The sequence below is a fragment of the Hemitrygon akajei genome, chromosome 1, assembly GCF_048418815.1.
Source record: "Hemitrygon akajei chromosome 1, sHemAka1.3, whole genome shotgun sequence".
In the NCBI taxonomy this organism is placed as follows: Eukaryota; Metazoa; Chordata; class Chondrichthyes; order Myliobatiformes; family Dasyatidae; genus Hemitrygon; species Hemitrygon akajei.
Genome location: NC_133124.1, coordinates 19,119,343 through 19,135,222, shown reverse-complemented (window position 1 = coordinate 19,135,222; position 15,880 = coordinate 19,119,343). Strand labels below are relative to the sequence as shown.

The 15,880-nt window shown below is 40.6% G+C and overlaps 1 protein-coding gene across 1 annotated transcript in view; it reads right to left on the bottom strand.

Annotated features, from left to right (window-relative positions):
* csmd3b (CUB and Sushi multiple domains 3b) overlaps positions 1-15,880 on the bottom strand; it is a 2,154,916-nt gene that overhangs the window by 487,571 nt on the left and 1,651,465 nt on the right. The window contains exons 20-21 of the mRNA XM_073038951.1: positions 12,369-12,584; positions 10,823-11,011 (exon numbers count right to left, since the gene is read on the bottom strand). Of these exons, the coding sequence (XP_072895052.1) occupies positions 10,823-11,011; positions 12,369-12,584 (405 nt within the window). The remainder of the gene's footprint in view (positions 1-10,822; positions 11,012-12,368; positions 12,585-15,880) is intronic.

Here is a 15,880-nt window from a genome sequence, read left to right as displayed (position 1 = left end):
CGAGACCCAGCCCTCACATATACAGGCACATGTATTGTTAACAACACAACCAGACAAATATGTACGTAGTCCAGACCGCTCAGTCCAATTGAGATCTTCAGTCGTTCACAACTGCGCTACGCCACCCCTGGTAGAAACCAATGGTCCAGCACCTCCCCGGCAGATGGAAAGCAAGTGACTTGCTGCTTGAGGCCCGAGTCCATTCAGTGCCACCAAATAAATCTGCGGTCAACCACAACAGAGCTTGTCTTCTGCTGTGCGAAACCCTGGGAGGGCAATATTGACTCTGTCCTGGGCGCCGCATAACACCGGCCCAGGTGAAGAGGAAAGGCTACATCTCGCCCCTCTGGCAGATGGAAACTGGTGACACCATGGCTTCAGGCCTAGTCCTTGGTACAACCGAGGCTAGGAAGCTCTCCTCTTCCATATGGCCTCAAACCAAATGTAGAGGCTGAATTGAAAAGACTAGACCAGAGTAAGGTATTAGAAACAATATGTGTCAGTAAATAGGCAACTTCAGTGGTTCCTGTCCTAAAGTCTTGTGGAGACTTCAAGGTTGCCATTAACATGGTTCTTATGATTGAACAATACACTCTTCCCCACGTTGCTAATCTTTTTACAGGTTTGACTGAAGGACAGGCATTTAGGAAGATTGACTTGTGTTAAACATACTTGCAGATGCATGTGGAGCCAGAGTCACAGGAACTGCTGACCACAGTGACTCACAAAGGAAGGCTTAGGCTGCTGCTGAGCATCACCTTGGCTCCTGAATTTTTTCCGTGACCAATGGACCAAATCCTGAGTGGGTTGACAGGTGTGTATGCTATTTGGATGACTTATTCATTACTGGGAAAAATGAGCATGATCACCTACAAAACCTGATGCTACACTACAAAGACTCAAATAATATGGGATAAGGGTCCGGAAAGACAGATGTGAGTTCGTTTGACCTTTGATTGAATACTTGGGCCATATGATCAACAACTCAGGGCTTCACAGGGCACCATCAAAAGTGAAGGTAATTGTTGAGGCTTCATCCCAACAGAATACAAGTCAATTAAGATATTTCTTAGGACTACCAACATCCAAGACAAAGTTTGTTCCTAACATAGCCAGCATGTTGAAACCACTTTATGAGCTTTTAAATAAATCAACTCACTGGAAGTGGATAGATTGCTGTGAAAGGCTCTTAGAAAGGCCAAAACAGCTTTATCACAATCTGAACCACTCATACACTTCAACCCATCATTGCCCATATTGCTGGCCTGTGGTGCATTACCTAATGGTGAGGGGGCAGTTATCGCACGCATCATTTCATCGGCTGAAGAGCATCCAATTGCTTTTGCATCATGGACATTGCACAAGGCCGAAATCAGGAAACACTCACAATTTTCCTTGGAGTAATGAAATTCCATCAATTCTTCTTTGGTCGACGCTTTACACTACTGACAGATCAACGCCACTTGACATCAATCTTTGGTCCACACGAGGGCATTCCTTCCCTGGCTGGTAGTCGAAGGCAACATTGTGCTCTGTTACTATCTGTACGTCAGTATGATATACAACAGAGCACAGGAGATACAAGCACCATACAGATGCTACAGAGCCGCACACGAAGGAGATCTTTTACTTCAAGAAAGTACCTACAGCTCCAATACAGCGGCGCAAGTCCAGAAACACATCCGTACTGACCCTGTCCTGTCGAGAGTGGTGGATATGGTAACCCACAAATGGAAGGGAGAGCCAACCATAGAATTGAAACCTTACCAGGCTTCCTCCTTTGCATCCATGGGAATGGTCTGACGAACCATGACCCAGGATTCACATAGATATCACAGGACTTGTTCTTGGTTGCAGTGGACACACACAGTAAATGGCCCAAAGTTGTCATTGTAAAGAGCACTACATCTGAAAAATGAATTGAAAAGTTATGAACCACCTTTAGCCTTTTTTGTCTTTCTTAATAGCTTGCAAATGGCAATTGCTCACAACACCCATCTGAAGAGTTCAAGGCATTTATGGAAGCAAACAGTATTCAGCACATCACGTCAGCATCATATCACCTAGCTACTATTGACCTTGTTGAACAATTTCTCCAAACAATGAAACAAGCCTTAGACCACCTGGATAATACAAACACCTATGTCAGGATGCTGTTCATTGACTATAGCTCAGCATTTAACACCATCGTTCCCACAATCCTGATTGAGAAGTTACAGAACCTGGGCCTCTGTACCTCTCTCTGCAATTGGATCCTCAGCTTCCTAACCAGAAGACCACAATCTATGTGGATTGGTGATGACATCTCCTCGCTGACAATCAACATTGTGTACCTCAGGGGTGTGTGCTTAGCCCACTGTTCTACTCTCTCTATACCCATGACTGTGAGTCTAGGCATAGCTCAAATACCATCTATAAATTTGCTGATGATACAACCATTGTTGGTAGGGCGTACAGGAGCAAGATATGCCAACTATGGGAGTGATGTCGCAGCAACAATCTTACACTCAACATTAGTAAGATGTAAGAACTGATTGTGGACTTCAGGAAGGGTAAGATGAAGGAACACATACCAATCCTCACAGAGGGATCAGAAGTGGAGAGAGTGAGCAGCTTCAAGTTCCTGGGTGTCAAGATCTCTGAGGACCTAAGCTGGTCCCAACATATTGATACAGCTATAAAGAAGGCAAGACAATGACTATACTTCATTAGGAGTTTGAAGAGATTTGGTATGTCAATAAATACACTCAAATACTACTATAGATGTATGGTGAAGAGCATTCTGACAGGCTGCATTACTGTCTGGCATGGAGGGGCTGCTGCAGAGGACCAAAATAAGCTGCAGATGGTTGTAAATTTAGTCAGCTCCATCTTGAGCACTAGCCTACTAAGTACCCAGGACATCTTCAAGGAACAGTGTCTCAGAAAGGCAGCGTCCATTATTAAGTTCCTCCAGCACCCAGGACGTGCCCTTTTCTCACTGTTACCATCAGGTAGGAGGTACAGAAGCCTGAAGGCCCACACAGCGTTTCAGAAATAGTTTCTTCCCCTCTGACATCCGATTCTTAAATAGACTTCTAACTTGTGAACAATACCTCTCTTTTTTAATATATGTTATTTCAGTTTTTTGCATGATTTTTAATCTATTCAATATACGTATGCTGTAATTGATTTATGTATTTATTTATTTATTATTTTTTCTTTTTCTTATATATTATGTATTGCATTGAACAGCTGCTGCTAAGTTAACAAAATTCAGCACACAGATTGGATCTCGAGTTTAATAACTAACCTTCAGCACATGGGCAGCCTGTGTCCAGGAATAAAGGCAGCCTACCTTCTTTCACTAGTTTAGAAAAAAAATGCTTTTTGTTGGTTGAATTTGATGATTACTCCTTTAAATGTTAATAGTTCACCAGCTGGTCTGTGCATGGGAAGGGGGAGAAACCATTAAATTAAGGGGGGGATGGGAGGGATATGTTATGTATTCATGTATATTCTGACCTTTATGGATTGTTGTTAATATTCCCTGTGTGTTACACACTGAACGTAGTGCAAGTGGGCATTTTGGGTGGATGACTTACAAGTACAATAAGCAGCTGCACGTTTTGCTCCTCACCTCTCCGTCCTTTGTCTGTGCTACTCACGGGCACCCAGCTTCCAGTACCACTATCATAATAATTACCTCTTGACTTTTGAAGTCAATATTGAAGGTCAATATACCATACGCCTTCTTAACCACTTCAACCTGCGCAGTAGCTTTGAGGGAATCCATGGAGTGAGACCAGAGGGAGCTTGGCATCTGAAACACATTGCTTCAGTGGGTAGTGAAGGCAGGTGTTATCTCAAACTATCTGGATGAACCCTTGAATTGCCAAGGCATTAAAGGTAACAGCTCAAATTCTGATAACTGGGATGAGTAAAGTTGGGTATTTATTAGTCAGCACAGTGAGTGCAAGTACCTGTTTCCGTACTGCATGATTCATCAAGAATTCTGACCAGCCGTTCAAATAGAAGGATGACGTCAAAGTTCTTTGTTTATGTTTTAATAGAAAGAAGGAAAAAGTTTTAAATTATTTTGCATTGATCATATGTAAAAATAATTCAATGCAGCTTGGAGATGTATAATTAAAGTAAAATATTTTTATTTAGAACTATATATCAGCATTGAACATCATTGATAAAATTACTAAAGGCACTTAAGATAAATTAATTATTTTACTTCAATATTGATCTTGATGTTAAAATATTTCATTGGGATGATTAGAAAACTAATCAACTGAAAATTGCAAACATTATTCTTGACATTAGTTGTCCAAGAGTTTAAATATGTGGAATGATAATGAACTGGGGCTAAAAACAAACATCAAATAGCTGGAGGGAGAATTCTCTGGCTCCCCTCAACAACTCTCAATTCCTTGATTATGATTGCCTCAGTTTCACCACGGATGCTCAGTCCCTATGTACTTCTATCCCTCATCAAGAAGGCGTTGAAGCTCTCTGCTTCTTTCTCAACAACAAACCTGAACATACCCACTCAGCAGTCACCCTCCTCGGTTTGACAGATATAGTCCTCATCCTCAACAATGTTTCTTTCAGATTCTCCCAATTTCTCCATACTCAATGTGTAGCCATGGGCACTTATGTGGACCCTATCTATGCTGGCTTTTTCATTGGCTACGTGGAACAGTCCATGTTCCAAGCCATCTCTGGTAATGTTCCTCAACTCTTTTTGCGCTACATTCATGACTGCTTTGTACTGCTTCATGTACCCATGCTAAGCTCATTAATTTCATCAATTTGCCTCCAGCTTCCACACTGTCCGTCAATTCACCTGGTCCATTTCTGAGACTTCTCACCCTTTTCTCAATCTCTCTGTCTCCATCTCTGGGGACAAACTGTCAAAGAATAGTGCTATTTAAACCGGCCAACACTCACGGGTATTTTGACAAAACCTTTTTCCACCCTGTCTCCTGTAAAAATGCCATCCCCTTTTATCAGTTCCTTCATTCCCACCGCATCTGTTCCCAGGATGCAGCAGTCTTTTCCAGGACATCAGAGATGTCCTCTTTCTTGAAGGAATGGGGTTTCCTTTCCTTCACCATTGATGTTGCCCTCACCCGCATTTCCTTCATTCCCTGGACATCCGGCTCACCTCATCTTCCCGCCGTCTCAACAAGGATAGTTTTCCTCTTGTCTTCACCTACCACCCCATGAGCCTTTGCATCCAACATATCATTCTCTGCAATCTCTACGTTCTTCAATGGGACTCTACCACAAACACATCTTTACCAGCCCCCAGACTCTCTGCTTTTCGCAGGGATCACTCCCTCTGTGATTCCCTTTTCCATCCATTCTTCCCCACTAATCTCCATCCGAGCACTTATCCCTTCAAGAGATACACCAAGAAATTTAGAGTTGCTGACCTCCTCCACCTCTGATCCTCTGATGAGGGCTGTCTGGCGGACCTCTGGCTTCCTTCTCCTGAACTCAATAATCATATCCTTGCTCTTGCTGATATTGAGTAAGAGGTTGTTGTTATGGCACCACTTAACCAGATCTTCAACCTCCCTCTTAAATGCTGATTCGTCACCACCTTTGATTCAGCCTACGGCAGCGGAGTTGTCAGCAAGCTGGAATAAGGCATTGGAGCTGTGCTTTCCCACACAGTCATAAGTGTAAAGAGAGTAGAGTAGGAAAGCACACAGCCTTCTTTAATATTTCAGTAATATTTGAATAATATTGTAAATATGTTGTTTAAGCATCTATTGTTTACATCGTTCATTACAGGTTAAATGTGAAAGTATGCGCATGGCATACGTCATTACACCACCACGTCGTATGTGATCTCCTCATTAAAGTCAAACTAAATGCATCCTGGCTCCTGTGACTTTCTTTCAGTTTTGGTTTTGGAGTGGTAGTTCCATATAGTTCTGAGCTGAGGAGCTAGTTACACCTCATCTCCATCTTTTCAGATATACGTTTCTATCACAAACTCTATGATATGTATGGGATCACTTTTTCTTCACTGAAAACCCAGGTGATGAGGTCTTTATTTTAAAATATATGTTTTTTTCATTAGAGATGTGATCAAACCTTTTTAGGTAAGCTAAAACAGAATTTTTATTTTTCAATTGCTCAAGAATGATTTGAATTCGAAGTTCAAAGTTCATTTATTATCAAAGCATACAACCTTGAAATTTGTCTTCTTGCAGACAACTACAAAACAAGGAAACACCATGGAACCCGTTTAAAGAAACCACCCCCCCCCCCCCCGCCACCGCAACCAGACCATCAGACGTATGAGAAAAAGAACAAATCACAGAAATAGCAAAAAGCAAATAAACATTAAAGATCTAACAAGGAAACCCAGGAGTCCACAGCCACAAGCTACCAAGGTGAGTAAAGCCAGTCCAGGAGACAATGGCCATGGCCACAGCAATATTTTCAAGTTTTGCACTGGACTGCTACTGAAAAACAACAAATTTCATGACCTACAGTATGTTGATGATAATAAAGCTGATTCTGAGATAACAGAAAGCCTTCTGAAAGTATCACAAACACATGAACATCTGCAGATGCTGGAAATCCAGAGCAACACACACAAAATTCACCTGACAGAGAATCTCACCTGGTCCCTTAACACCAGCTCCATAGCAAAGAAAGCCCAGCAGCGTCTCTACTTTTTGCGAAGGCTGAGGGAAGTCCATCTCCCACCCCCCCATCCTCATCACATTCTACAGGGCTTGTATTGAGATCATCCTGAGCAGCTGCATCACTGCCTGGTTCGGAAATTGCACTATCTCGGATCGCAAGACCCTGCAGTGGATAGTGAGGTCAGCTGAGAAGATCATCGGTGTCTCTCTTCCCGCCATCATGGACATTTACACTACACGCTGCGTCCGCAAAGGAAACAGCATTATGAAGGACCCCATGCACCCCTCATACAATCTCTTCTCCCTCCTGTCGTCTGGGAAAAGGCTCCGAAGCATTCGGGCTCTCACGACCAGACTATGTAACAGTTTCTTCCCCCAAGCTATCAGACTCCTCAATACCTGAAGCCCGGACTGACACCTTGCCCTACCGTCCTGTTTATTATTTATTGTAATGCTGGTACTGTTTTTGTGCACTTTATGCAGTCCTGGGTAGGTCTGTAATCTAGTGTAGCTTTCTCTGTGTTTTTTTTTGATTACGTAGATCAGTCTAGTTTTTTGTACTGTGTCACATAGCACCATGGTCCTGAAAAACGTTGTCTCATTTTTACTATGCACTGTACCAGCAGTTATGGTCAAAATGACAATAAAGTTGACTTGACTTGAAAATGCTGGAGGAACTCAGCCAGTCAGACAGCATGGAAAGGACTAAACAGTTAATGTTTCAGGCTGAGATCCTTCTGCAGGACTGGAAAGGAAAGGGGAAGGAGTCAGGGTAAGAAGGTGGGGGCAGGGGAGGAAGAGCAAGGTGGCAGGTGATAGCTGAAACTGGAAGAGGGAGAGCGGGTGAAGAAAAGAGCTAGGAAGTTGATTGGTGAAGGAGATAAAGAGCAAGAGGAGGGGAAATCTGACAGGACAGGACAGAAGACCATGGAAGAAAGGGAAGAGGGAGGAGTACCAGAGGAAGGTTATGGGCAGGTAAAGACATAAGGTGAGAAAGGGAAACAGGAATGGGGAATGGTGAAGGAAGGAGGGGGGAAGCAATTACAAGGAGTTCAAGAAAGTGATGTTCATGCCATCAGGTTGGAGGCTACCTAGACGGAATATATGGTGTTGCTCCTCCAACCTGTTTGTGATCTCAACGTGGCATTAGAGGAAGCAATTGACTGACATGTTGGAACGGGACTGCGAAGTAGAATTAACATGGGTGGCCATTGGCAAATGCTGCTTTCCATGGAGGATGGAGTGAAGGTGCTTGACGAAGCTGTGCCCCAACCTACATTGGGTTTCACCGATATACAGGTGTGAGTTCCTTCTGAAAGTATCTCATCAAGTGGCCAACATGGTAATCTGGGAGTGGGGCTTCAGGCTGCAGAGGCCTGCAGAATATGAGCACAGTGAAGGTATGGGCATCTCACAGGAGTTTAATACGAGAGGTGAGACTGGTTAATCACAATCTGACCCATTATGTGCTCTGAGCTAATGCAACTGGCTAATGCTTTTACTCAACCAATTCTTAATAATGAAAAACAACATTTAAAGTTGTCAACACTGTAGTTTGATGAACAAAGCTGGAATAGATATATCACAAAATTATAATCTATTTTACTCAGGATGTTAATCTATCACATACTGTATAACTCATCTGATTTTGAATTATTAAAATAATTTTTGAAGCTACTGTATGCATGATTTGTTTCTCCCATTGTGATACAGTAGTCAGTTCTTAGTGAGTTAAAAACACCTGTAAGTTTTTAATATGATGCTTTAAGGTGTTTGTACCCAAGAGAACCATTTTAGTTTTTAGAGCCTGTATCCATGGTACACAAACAAACATAATTAGCAGTGAAGAATGGCATGTGCTGAGTTTTTTGGTGGTGTTGGCTCCTATTACATCGTTTCTTAAACTATTCAAACTTTCACAGAAAGTTTGTGGAGAATGCAGTTTAAACATATAATTCCACAGAATTTTGCTGATTATGGCAGATGAGACTGCCAAAGCAATGGGACGATGTGAAAACATGTTCCTGTTGTCTTTATATATGGTATTGGTTCTGCAAGCGTTTTGAATATTTTCAGTATTTTTGCACAGAGCTCAGCAATAATCAATGCCTTCATATACAGGGATTTATTTTGCTGTTGGTGTACAAAACTTAATAGTTTTCATTGCTTCCCTGAAGAAACCAGATTTGCAATCAATTATATTAATATTACTTTTTCTCTTGGCATTTTCTTTGTTCCCTCTTTTCTTCGAGGATTTGACTTTCTTGCTACAGTAAAGATTCAGTAGCAGTAATTATCCTACAAAATCTCACTGTGTAATCTTCACTCATACTTAAGTTTGAACGGCTGACTACTCGACCTTGAATACTGACATGTCTTGTTTTGATATCCTCAAATGTGCACGTCCAATTGAAATTCTTGCAAAAATGACTGAAAGATCCTATAGGCAATTGCAATTCCTTTGCTACCACTGCAATTCAAGGAAAAAAATCTTTAACTTCTGAGATGCTGCAGATGGAGAATGCAGCAAATTTCAGAATGCACTGGTTTGTACATTACAAACTTCCAAAGCAAAACATAAACAACAAATACAGAGTGGAACTTTTTCTCCTCCATCCCCAAATGCATTCTCATTTCCACTTCATCATCGTACACCTTGTTACACTCATATAATTTACTAATGACTCTAATCAGACATTTTGATGTTTTGTCAAAACAAAATAAAAAAGTAAATTGGTCTTTCATAGACATGAGACTTTGTTGGATACTGCAGGCTTTATTTTCACCTTCCTTAATGAAAATTCTTATAATATCATTTGTTTCCCAAAAAATTTCAAATGGCCTGAATAGAACATTGCACTGTGACCAGATAGAAAAATGCTTTTTCCATCCATGGCCTGTCTTATGAGTGGATGGGTGAGTAGGAGGAAAGGGGCTTGTTTACTGTTGTTGTTTAATTTTAGTTATTGTGTTGTTATTGTTGCTTGTATTGCATTGTGGGCACACTATGTTGGCACCAGAATATGTGGCAACACTTGTGGGCTGTCCCCAGCACATCCTTAAGTTGTGATAGTTATTAATGCCAAAGATACATTTCACTGTATGTTATACATGTGATAAATAAATGAATATGAATCTGAGAAAGAATTTAATATTTGCACTTTTACAGATAATGATTACTTGTGGAAGAATATCAGTATTATTTTCACCAATATACTCTACTTTCACTATTTAAATTCAATAGGCTGTATTAGTATATTCTTAAACTGTACATTTATATTACTTTTCGTAATATGGATTATTTAGGATTGTTTTTTAAAATCAAGACATTTTTAGTAAGCTTTTAGCTTCACCTATCATATAACCTTGCTTGTTTCATTGTTTATTTTCAATTCCATGTTTCCTTCTCCAAGTGAAGAATGTAGATTTTTATCCCCGGTGTTTGCTTATGCAGTACTAAATCTTTAATTAAAAGCATTATTATTCTGGTGTCAGGTTATTGGATTTCAGAGGTTAATCAATTCCTATTTCGTCCACATTCATCTATGTGGTATTGTCCCTATTCTACTCCCTGTTAAGCCGCTGGTGTTTAGGGCAGCAATGAAGGTCCTCTATCTCTGGTGGTGTTCAGGGCTTCCTTCATCATGTCAATAGCTCAGTTTTCACTACAAGTCCCAGGTGGAGACTCAGGAATACCGTCACACTCAGATGTAGAAGGATTCTTCATTGCTGTTTCCGTAACAGTTCTGTTTTACCAGTGGGGATTGTTAGCCCTGAGCTGAACCTGGAGGACTGGTGGACCACGCTTAGTCTGTCCTCTACCCAAGACCTGTTTGGAATGGGTGACCATACCAAGAGCCAAAGCATACAGCCTTGACTCTAGCCAACATTGAGGTACGCAAGCCTCCAAACCCTACGACAGGTTTGTGGTCCACTTGGAGCTACGTGGCATGGAGTTTGCTAAAGATCGGTCAATAATTTTGGAATATAAGTCAACCATTCACTGGGATACCTAACCCCATCCCACTGAAACCGCAATGCTATCTATTCCTCTGAATCCAGTACGCACATTGCTGTGACTGAATATTTTATCGTCATGCTATTAACTGTGATTTTGTAAACAACAACAAACACGTACAATCAAACAAAAGCAGCTGACCACGTACCCACACACCTTGGCAGAGGTGCACTCCACACACGGCGACCACCTCCAAGGCACGTGATCTGGAATGCCCCTTCAAGGCGGTAACCAGGACTACAGGAAAATGTTAACGAGTCGCCAATACCGAAGGAGGTTCCCAAACGTTTGCCAAATGCTGGATTGCCTGGGTCTTCACAGGGTTCCAAGTTGTATTCTGGCAACGTAAATAAGATAAAATAAATTGTCACCACACAAATGTGTAAGGCATTAAAAATGTTCTCAAACTACAGAATTCTTCATAAATGTAATCATCCATCACTCAGCTATACTAAATAATAAAATACTTCATTTTATTTAGAGAGACAGAACAGAACAATCCGTTCTATTCCAACAAGCTGCACCACTCAGTAATCCACCTTGTTAATACTAGCCTAATCCCAGGACAATTCAGAGTGACAATTAATCTACCAACTAGTAGACCTTTGGACTATTGGAGGAAACTGCAGCACCTGAAGAAAACCCAAGCATTCATGGGAAGGACATACAAACTCTTTACAAACGGCACTGGAATTGAACTCCAAACTTCAATGCCCTGGGTTGTGTTGGTGTCACATGACTTGCTACGCTACTGTGGCGCGTAGGAAATGTCTTGCTGGGATTGGTCTGTGGTAAGAAGTTGATTTACAATTGTAACAGAGTCAAAGAAAGGAAGAGGACACTGGCTAGAGGATACAAATTTTAAAATTCAATCTACTTATTATCTTTAAAATTGCATTTGAAATCTCCAGTGATCGGTTTACTTCACACTACCGTGTAGCACGTCCACACCTTACTAACCTTAACCTGTATTGTACGTCTTTGAAATGTGTGGGGAAACGAGAACATGTGGAGGAAACCCACTGGGTTCCAGGCAGACCAAACAAACCCCTTACAGACAGTAACTGTGGTCGCTGTTATATTTAGTAACTTCAAAAAAATAAAACTAATGAAAATGAAGATGTGGGGAGTCCGAAATATGGTTCTATTTTGAGATTGCTTTAAGTGGGGCATGCATAATGATGTGTGCAATTAACATATTTTTACATATAATCCATAATTAATTATTTAAATGAATAAGAATACTTAATCAAACAATTCATACATATACAGAACAGTCATTCTACTACCTTCCTCAAGGCTTATTTGGTAAAATTGTTTATCTTCATTTGTCAAGCCCTCTGCATTTTCCACACACTTTCTGCATTAAGAACGTCATGTCCATATTTGACAGTGTGCATGGAGACAACCATACTTTTTTAAAGGATGGCCTGGTCAGTGACAGGACAACTCTGACTTCATAGATGGTGGTAAATGGTAATATGTTAACACCACTATGAGCAGATATGTTATCATTAACAATTTTAACCTGGCTACAATTCACTGAGGACAAAACCTAGTGAATTTTTTGACTGAGCCTTTCATTAAAAGTTAAAAATCTCAAGCTGTGCCAAATACAAAATACATCTAGAGTAATTAAATAAGAAAAAAAAAAGACTGGAAAATTGAAGCCCTAGCCTTGCTGATTTTCTTACCTGAAAATGTAATATTAAATCCTTCATATGATATTGAGAAGTCCGAAATGAAGCGTAGCTGAGCCTTAAAATTTCCATACAGACCAGCATTAATTGGCGCAAGCAGTTCTGAGCCTGTCAACCGTGCTAGTGGGTGAGTAAAGCTACCATTTTCTGTGATTAGGAAATAGTCATGATGATCCTCCAGATGAAATGTGTGAAAGGTGAACTGAACACCTGGAAATAACACAACAATGACTGGTTAAAATCACAAAACCTTGCAGTCGCTCCAAAGATAAGGTCAAAGCAAAATTTATTATCAATCAATTTATTTATATATATATATATATATGTATATATATGTTACCATGTACTTCCTTGAGATACATTTTCTTGAAGGCATTTACAATAGAAATACAATACAATACAATTTATTGGGAAAAAAAGCTATACGTTAACCAGACTTTTCCCCTTCTTTTCCAGTCCTGCTGAAAGGTTTCAGCCTTGAACATTGACTGCTTATTCTTTTCCAGAGATGCTGCCTGGCCTGCTGAGTTCCTCCAGCATTTTGTGTGTGTGTTACTACACATAAGCAAAAACTGACAAATAACCATTGTGAAGTGAGGTTGACTCTTCACAGGAAGATTATTCTTCATTGCAACAAACTCGACTGCCTAAATGCTTTGGATTAACAAAATAGACAATGAAATAATCTATTATAGCTAATATAGAATGTATTTGCAATGGAAAATTGTAGAAAATACCATGCTTTTTAAAACCATAAGGAATGAATAGTTTATGGAAATTTTAAGTGTCATATGCATGCTGGATTAGCTCTCACTGTGTGTCTGTTGACACTAATGAATTCATGGACATTATGCAAGTGCACGTTTGGGGAAACAGGCCTACCTGTTCAGTGCCTTCCAGCTTTTATCTCCTACATGCATGACTTCTTTGCTAACAATACTGAACATCAAGCATATAATCCAAAAGTATAAATTTAGTGACTGGAGAGATGAAGCAGAAAACACAATAGCGGGCGGATTCTGCGCAGCAAGTCAAAAATGTAATTAATGTCACAGTAACAGTGCACTCTGGAGTAATCCTGCAGAATGTACTCACTCCTCTTTATTCTACTCTTTATTATGTACACCTTTCTACCTGCTCATTAATGCAAATCTCTAAGCAGTGAATCACGTTGCAGCAACTCAAGCTACATCCACACTAGATCGGATGATTTTGAAAACGCCAGTTTCGCGTAAAAATTATAGGCCTCCACACTATCCGTTTTTGAAAATATCTCTATCCACATTGAAACGGAGATTTCGGCGAATCTCCTCCTACTGGGCATGCACAGGACACATCTACCGAAAACAAGCGACATGTTTGGTGTCGAATCTCACCGTAAAAGTGCACGTTTGTGTAGTTACAGACTAGAAAAACTTAAAACGACGGACAGCTGTTGGCTCTCGCGCAGGAGAACTTAAAAGTAAAAAAAAAACAAATACTGGAGTGTACGGAGGCAACCGATAGGAAGTTCATGGAGTGTATGACCCGGCTGACGATGAACATTGAAAAACTGACTAAATCTGTTGCATTAATAAAGCACCTTGTTATATGTATAAAAAATGTCTGCATCAGTGTTATATTGTATTTCCATACAATGTTACATTAGGCTGTTACACATCTATTGTCAGAGAAGTACTTGCATAAATAGGTAAACCACCTTCATACAAGCAAGGACAGAAAACAGGGCAAAGTGAGTATACTTATTTATTCAGTAAGTTATGGGTCAAAGTATTTGGTGAATACATTTCTAACTCTTCTGGCTTCAGTCTCATTGCTGTCTGTTCTGAAATTGTTAGGTTGCATTCAAGAAAACAATGAAATAGCGCGCTGCCGTCTGATAGCTTTTTCAGAAGTCTCCGGTTACCCCATCCATACTGATCTGTCCCAGCAGTGTTTTTAAAAATACCCACCCTGGAAAGCGTTTCTGAAAAGCTCCGGTTTTGGGGGATGAAAATGCCGTTTTAATGTGGACGGAGGGTAAAAATGAAGAGAAAAAGCTTTGGTTACGGATTTATCCGGTGTAGTGTGGACATAGCCTCAATGCATAAAAGCATGCAGACATGTGCAAAAGGTTCAGTTATTGTTCAGACCAAACATCTAACTGGGGAAGAAATGTGATCCGAGTGACCTTGACCGTGGAATAATTGTTGGTGCCAGACAGGGTGGTCTGAGTGTCTCGGAAACTGCTGACCTACTGGGATCTTTATACACAACACTCTTTAGAGCAGGGGCTGCCACCCCGGGGTTCATGGATACCTTGCTTAATTGCATTTGTCCATGGCATAAAGAAGGTCTGGAAACCCTTCTGAAGAGTTCACAGAGAATCATGTGAAAAACAAGAGAAAAACATCCAGTGAGCGGCATTTCTCTGGGCGAAAATGACTTGTTAATGACAGAGATTGGAGAAGAACGGACAGACTGGTTCAAGCTGACAGGACAGCGACAGTAACTCAAATAACTACACATTACAACAATGGCTCGCAGAAAAACATCTCTGAATGCCTAACATGTTAAACCTAGAAGTGGATGGACTTGAGCAGCAGAATACCATGAACATACACTCAGTGGTCACTTTATTAGGTACCACCCAATAAACCCATTGAAAAAATGTGTATATTGCCTGATATCTTTATCTTCCATATCTACAAATATATACTTTGAAGATGAATATTAATCATTATGTATGCATTTAAATGGTTCTTTATATTGATAGGTGATAACCATACTGTTATTAAATGACTGAGTTATCTTAAAGGACCAAATGCAGTACTCCTGCTCCAAGTTTATATCCCCCTACTAATGATGGTATGGTGCAATTTACCATGTGTACCTGGTGTAAGTATCCCTGAACTTTGTCTTGACTAATTTTATATTATTTCAGGGCATTAAAAAATTTATTTTTCTAATGGAACTTTTTTCACAGGATAAAAGCTTAGAAGTCTAAACCCAATGAGGCACAACACAAAAAAAATACAAAGAATAGCAGAAAGACAGAAAGAAAATTTAAATTGTCTGTAACCTGTAAATCCATCACCCAGAAACAAGCATTAGAAACATGTATTCCATTTGGCATCAGGTATCCTCTTGAGTTTCCTCTCCCTTGGTCTACCCTGCATCTGATTCCACCTGCTTTATCTCTCTCTTGTCTGGTTCCACTTACCTGTTTTAAGTCTCTGTATCTACCTGTCTCCACCTGCCTGATTTTGTTTCCTTATCTACTTGCATCTGTCACCCACCAGTCTCAGAACCAACCCCTTTCCCCCAATTAGCTCCATATGCCCTTAATCCCCTACCTCACCTGGTTCCACCTATCATCTACCAATATTGAAACCAGCTCCTCTCCCCCAAATAGCTCCATATGTCCTTCATCCCCCACCTCACCTGGTCCCACCTAACACCTGCCAGCCCTCATGTCACCCCTCCCTCTCACTTCTTCTAGCTGTCGCTTACATGTCCATTAAACC